This window comes from Triticum aestivum, chromosome 5B, assembly GCF_018294505.1.
Source record: "Triticum aestivum cultivar Chinese Spring chromosome 5B, IWGSC CS RefSeq v2.1, whole genome shotgun sequence".
Classification (NCBI taxonomy): domain Eukaryota; kingdom Viridiplantae; phylum Streptophyta; class Magnoliopsida; order Poales; family Poaceae; genus Triticum; species Triticum aestivum.
In genome coordinates, this window is record NC_057807.1 from 660,445,430 (window position 1) to 660,452,507 (window position 7,078).

Genomic DNA, 7,078 nt, shown 5'->3' on the forward strand with positions numbered 1-7,078 from the left:
AGAGGAGAAACCTTATGTAGTGTGGCTCGGGCATTCCATCGAACACCTTGTGTGCATAGGAGGTGAGCTAGAGCACCACCAAGCCCTCTCCCCCTCGGCCAGAAAAAATAGAGCAGTGTGCTCTGCTCTTGCGCGAGGGGCTATATATAGGCAGCACCATTAGACCCGGTTGGTGGCATGAACCGGGACAAAAGGGAACCCTTTGGTCCCGGTTCATGCCACCAACCGGGACCAATAGTGGTGGGCCAGGAGCCAGGACCATTGGTCCCGGTTCATCCCACCAACCGGGACCAAAAGGTCCGGACGAACTGGGACCAATGACCCACGTGGCCCGGCCGGCCCCCTGGGCTCACGAACCGGGGCAAATAGCTCCATTGGTTCCGGTTCTGGATTGAACCGGGACTAATGGGCTGAACTGGCCTGGGCCATTGCCCCCTTTTCTACCAGTGATGGTAGACACTTAATTAGGCCTCTCTCCTGTAGAAATAGGCAATGGTGCTTCAGAAAACCGGATTTATTTTTTTAAACACCTACCTAAGCATTTAGCAGTGTACTAGGCCTTAGGGGTTGCGACAATTAATTCACATCGGAGAGAGGACCAAACTTTTCTTTAGAGACCGAAACGAACCATACTCTTTTTTCTTTCTGCCAATTCAAAAGGTACCAAACTTGTATACGAACACCAGTGTAGCAAGTAGTACGTGGTGTGTTCTTAAAAAAATAGTTGCATGTATGTGTGGCGTAGACAAATCTGAATTATCCTGTGCGATCCAAATATCCTTTCAGAGTCTAGAACGTTCCAGTGTCACGCTCCCGCGCCGTCCAACTCGAGAGCCAAGCAGCGGCGCGCCGCCACGCGCCTTGTGGCGTGACAGGTGACGCCACTCCGCACCACAGGTTCGTCTCCGGTCGGCCGCGCTACGTACGACCACAAATATCCCATCGAGCTCGATCCGATCCGTCACGTCGCGAAGGTCGCGGTGGCATCCAGCGATTGGTCCACACAAGCACAAACGTAAGCTCCGCCCGCAGCAACACGCACTCCACTCCACCACCTACTGCGCACACGACCTATATATAACTGCGCTGCGGCCGCCTCCTTCCCACAGACCATCAACACAAACGAGCATCAATCGGAATTCACAGGCGGCTCCAGCAGATCATTTACACGAGCAGCAGCAAATCCATCCATGGGAGCGGGAATGAAGCGCGCTAGGGAGCAGGAGGTACTGTCGCTCGCGCTGTCGCTGAGCACGGACTCGACGTCGTCGTCAGCCGACTCGGCCGGTGCACCGGCCAGGAAGAGGGCGCGGCGGGGTAGAGTGGTGGCGACGTCGGGGGAAGGGGAGTTCGTGTGCAAGACGTGCGGCCGCGCCTTCGCGTCGTTCCAGGCGCTGGGCGGCCACCGGACCAGCCACCTCCGGGGGCGCCATGGGCTGGAGCTCGGTGTCGGGATCGCCAGGGCCATCAAGGAGAGGCAAAAGCAGGAGGACAAGCAGCAGCACGATTGCCACATCTGCGGGCTCGGCTTCGGGACCGGCCAGGCTCTCGGCGGCCACATGCGTCGGCACCGCGAGGAGATGGCGCTCAGCGGCGCCATCGACCGGTGGGTCGCTCTGTCGAATCAGGAGGCGGGGCACCAGGCCGCCGCCGACCGGCCGCCGGTCTTGCTCGAGCTGTTCGTCTAGAGTCGTTAGAATCTGATAGGTTCATTGTTCGACCTTGTACAGAGTACATTTTTGGTGATTACCGTCTCCGTTCTTGCTGGATAGTATTTGCTTTGGATCGGTCCCTTTTCTAACCGATTGACTCGAGGTTTACATGCACAGATGCAGTTGTATACTCCCTAATGAAGACATATTCATTTCTTCTAAAGCAATTGACAGATTATTGCACTCAGATTGTTGTTCTATGAACATGCTGTTTTTCACCGCCATTATTTATAATAAGTCAAGTACTAAGCCTCAGAGCATCTACCGTCGGACTTGGCAAACCCGGCCCCTCCAACGCACGCGGACGCGCCCGGGCGCATCCACTTTGCATCCACCTCTTTCATATTTCATCCCCTAAATCCATACAAAGCATGCAAAAAAAACCATACGTACTACCTTAGCTCCTCTTTGTCGTCGGAGATGTATAGGACGACGGTGCCGGGCGCCGGCTGGACGGGCGGGTAGGAGGGCTCCGGCTCATCCTCCTCCTGCTCGACCTCATCCATGTAAGCGAGCATCACAGCCTCGTCCGCGGTCTCTTGTGTCTCCATCTCCTGCCGGCGACGGCGTCTTTCCTCCGCAGCCGACTCCGACCGGATGGAATTGAGGACGGCCTGCTGCTCCGCCTGCAAATCCCCATCGCCAGCATCCCCCACATCCTTCTCCTGCAAATCATTGTTGGGAAACGTAGTAATAATTCAAAATTTTCCTACGTGTCACCAAAATCAATCTAGGAGATGCTAGCAACGAGAGAGAGAGAGGGAGTGCATCATCATACCCTTGAAGATCGCTCAACGGAAGCGTTAAAAGAACGCGGTTGATGGAGTCGTACTCGCGGCGATTTAAATCGCGAAAGATCCGATCTAGCGCCGAACGCACGGCGCCTCCGCGTTCAACGCACGTACATTCCGGGGACGTCTCCTCATTCTTGATCCAGCAAGGGGAGAGGAGAAGTTGAGGGAGAGCTCCGGCAGCACGACGTCGTGGTGGTGGAGCTTGTGGTTCTCCTATAGGGCTTCACCAAGCACTACGGAGGAGGAGGACACTACTAGGGAAAAGCCTATACACAGAATCTTACCAGCAGCGCTCTTCAAAATACCACGCTACTGCTACTTAGCAGCAGCGCGTGTGACCGAAACGCGCTGCTGACTTGGAAATAGCAGTAGCGCGTGCACCGCATACAGCGCTAGTGCTATAGTTGCCATGACCTCGCCCCCCCCCCCCCCCCGCTAGCTATAGCAGTAGCGCACTTTACTATAGAGCGCTACTGCTATTCAGGTTAGCTGTAGCGCGTTTCGGGAAACGCGCTACAACTATCCCTACCTTATCCCCACGCGCACGACCGGCCCTCTCACTCACACTCTCACTCTCGCCCGCGTAAATCGTCGTCGTGCGTCGCCGCCGCCGCCACCTTCGTCCGTCCGCCGCCGAGGTACTCCCCTCCTTCCGTCCCTCCTCCATCCTCCTCGCACATCCTCCCTCCTCCTGCGGCCGCCCCTCCCTCCTCCGCCGCCGCCCTCCTCCCTCCGCCTGCGGCCGCCCCTCCTCCCTCCTCCGCCGGCAGCCCTCCTCCCACGCCCTCGACCTCGCCGCCCCTAGCTACCTCTCCGTCGCCCCCCACCCCCTGCCACTAGTTAGTACTAGATTTAGTAGTAGTAGTAGGGTTAGCTAGTACTAGATGTTGCTTAGTTAGTACTAGATTTTTAGTAGTAGTAGTGGTAGTTGAACTACTTTAGTTGTAGTTGAACTAGTTTAGTAAGTAAATTAATAAACTAGTTGAACTAGTTGAATTAACAGAACTAATCTATTTTTAGTAAGATAATTAATATAACTAGTTGAACTACTTTATTTTTAGAAAGAACTAGTTTTTTTTCTATTTATAGTAAGTTTATATTTAGTAAGAACTAGTTGAATTAATAAAACTAGTTGAACATGTCATGTTTGTTGTTAGTGATAACTTATATGGTTTCAGGTGACCTCCGTCGTCCCCGTCACCGACCCCCTCCGACATCCCCGCCGTCGTCCCAGTCACCGACCCCCTCCGACATCGAGGTGAGACCAGCCAAATATCCTTGTATATCTTGTGTTGTTGCTCAAATAGGATATGTGGTTGCCCAAGTGGCCGTTCATGTTCAGTTTACATCTCCGAGTGGCCTATGTTTTGCCGGAGTGTTGATTAATTTCCGTTCCGGCAAATTTCAGGCGCTCGATATGTCCTTTTTTAGCAAAGGTCATGCCGGATTTTGTCGTGAATTCTGGCATGACTTGTGCTAGAATATGTACAAGTTTAATCTTTGAATTATGATTGTAGGAAATGTCGTACTCGGACGACGACGGTCTCCCGGGGGAGTGTAGCTGGTGCCACGACGATCGAGGTATGTGCGACAGGTTCGTTCGGCTGGACGAAGATCGGCGCTTCAGCATTAAGCTCGAGGAGACCTTCGATTGTGAAACGGTACGCAACAACGACAAGTGTTTTTTTCTCCATTAAGCATGACTTCAACTATTTCAACGTCTAATTTTCATATTTTACAATTCGACTAGCTTATCCCATGCCATGCAAGACGCTATGTCTTGGAGAGGATGGGTTTTGAAGACCATGAAAATTTCGAAACAAAGAAAATACACCTAAGGACCCATCATGATATGGATTTTGAAGTAAATTGTGCAATGCTCAGAGCGTAACCCATTTTGGTTGCCAAAATTGGGAAGCACTTTGCAAAATGTATGGTTTTTATGAGGGTATGATTGTCACCATGGATCTTGGTGATCCTGACAGCGAGGAAGACAATATGGACATTTGGGTCCTTGTTGATACGCTTCCGATTGTACCGCTATGTGAGTTTCTCAAACATAGTTATTAACTAATTTATATTGTTTATTTCAAAATAGTTGATAGCTTATTTCCATTGACAGCTTATTTTGATTCTTTAAAGATTGTGCGGAAGATGGTAGATAAAACCCACTACACCGAAGGCACCCAATTAACGTATAAGGAGAAAAATCATCTGATCGCATTTTGTACTCTTCTTGAGAATTACAATGACTATTATCGAACTCCTCCAAATTATGGTGAATACGTGCCACTAGTGCATGTGTTGAACAACGATAACTTCTCTGGAGATACCCTGGTAAGATTTTTTACTATTACGACATCCGTGCATCTTTTGCATACTTCTAAAACTAGTACATCATTGCTAACTACGAAGTTATTATTATGTTTTTCAACAGAAACTCCTGATGGATTGTGTGCCTCATCTGATGTCTCTGCATGGTCGCCTCTCAGTTCTGAACATACTGCCAGGTAAATCTACGGAGCTCACCTGTGCATATCGGATTTCTAAAACCCGTGAACACATGATCATCAGAGAATGGAAGAAATGTATGGACATTCGCAAGGAGGTTCTTGGAAGTAACATTCAGCGAAAGGCAAGAATTGGAGATAGTCTAATCTCCATTCTCCATAATGGAGAGTCAGGGGCTATCTTGTTTTTTGTTATTTTACCTTAGAAAATGTAGTAGGTCTTAATCGAATGTAATAGGTCCTATGAGGTACAATATGTTTATTATGTGGTAATGTGTTAGAGTTGATAATGATGATCTTGAGGAGGTGTTATGTGATGTCAATGATAAAAACGATGATATTGAGGAGGTGTTATATGACAATGATGTATTATGATGCTAAGTTGTTAATGATATGATGATGATGATGATATTATTATATCATTGGGTGAAAGAACCGCGGATTAGTTTCAAGTGGATGGACATCCACTTGAAACTAGTCCACTGTTCTTTCACCCCATGATGTAATAACTCATTATGATGTAAAAACAATCTCTAAATTCCTGTTGTATGAAAACTTGTGTAAAGGTGTATGAATACAACATGAAAAGAAAAAGGAAAGAAATAAAATAGTAAAAAATAGTAGTAGCGCGGGTAAGGAGAAGCGCTACTACTAGTTACCAGTAGCGATGTTCTGATGAAGCGCTGCTACTAAGTCAATTTAGCAGTAGCGTGGGCCAAGACGCGCTATTGCTAAGCATTAGCTGTAGCGCCTTATCAGTAGCGCTCCTGCCCGCGCTACTGATAGGCCCAAAACCCGCGCTGCTGCTAGGCTTTTCCCTAGTAGTGGGAGGTGTTGGAGGAGGGAGGGGCTTCGCTAGGGGAAGGGTTGCAGCTGCTCTCTCTCTCCCTCACTATATATAGGGGGAAGGGGAAGGAGGAGGCACCCTAGGGTTTCCCTAGGGGTGGGGCGGCGGCCATAGGGGAAACCCTAGATGGGTTTGGGCACCCCCACCTCTCCAGGTTACGCGAGATGGGGTGGAAGGGGCGAACAACCCCTTAGTGGGCTGGTGTGCCCCCTCCCCTTGGCCCATAAGCCCCCCCAACACTTGTCGGGGCCTCCGAAACTCCTTTCGGTCGTCATCCGGTACCCCCCGAACAATTCCGGACTCCAATACCCTTCGTCCAATATATCGATCTTCACCTCCGGACCATTCCGGAGTTCCTCGTCACGTCCGGATCTCATCTGGGACTCCGAACAACCTTCGATAACCACATACTATTTTCCATAACAACTCTAGCATCACCGAACCTTAAGTGTGTAGACCCTACGGGTTCGGAAACCATGCAAACATGACCGAGATACCTCTCCGGTCAATAACCAATAGTGGGATCTGGATACCCATATTGACTCCCACATGTTCCACGATGATCTCATCGGATGAACCACTATGTCGGGGATTCAATCAATCCCGTACACAATTCCCTTTGTCCATCGATATGTCACTTGCCCGAGATTCGATCGTCGGTATCTCCATACCTCGTTCAATCTCGTTATCGGCAAGTCTTTTTACTCGTTTCGTAACGCATGATCCCGTGGCTAACTCATTAGTCACATTGAACGCATTATGATGATGCATTACCGAGTGGGCCCAGAGATACCTCTTCGTCATACGGAGTGACAAATCCCAGTCTCGGTTCGTGCCAACCCAACAGACACTTTTGGAGATACCTGTAGTACAACTTTATAGCCACCCAGTTACGTTGTGAAGTTTGGTACACCCAAAGCATTCCTACGCTATCCGGGAGTTGCACAATCTCATGGTCTAAGGAAATGATACTTGACATTAGAAAAGCTCTAGCAAACGAACTACACGATCTTGTGCTATGCTTAGGATTGAGTCTTGTCCATCACATCATTCTCCTAATGATGCGATCCCGTTATCAACGACATCCAATGTCCATGGTCAGGAAACCATAACCACCTATTGATCAACGAGCTAGTCAACTAGAGGCTCACTGGGGACATGTTGCGATCTATGTATTCACACATGTATTACAGTTTCCAGTTAATACAATTATAG

The 7,078-nt window shown here is 49.5% G+C and overlaps 1 protein-coding gene across 1 annotated transcript; it reads left to right on the forward strand.

Annotated features, from left to right (window-relative positions):
• The first annotated feature begins 975 nt into the window (after nucleotides 1-975).
• LOC123117497 (zinc finger protein ZAT18-like) lies at nucleotides 976-1,899 on the forward strand. The gene has a single exon (XM_044538238.1). The coding sequence runs from the start codon at nucleotides 1,191-1,193 to the stop codon at nucleotides 1,686-1,688; it is 498 nt and encodes a 165-aa protein (XP_044394173.1). The 5' UTR covers nucleotides 976-1,190; the 3' UTR covers nucleotides 1,689-1,899.
• Nucleotides 1,900-7,078: the final 5,179 nt, after the last annotated feature.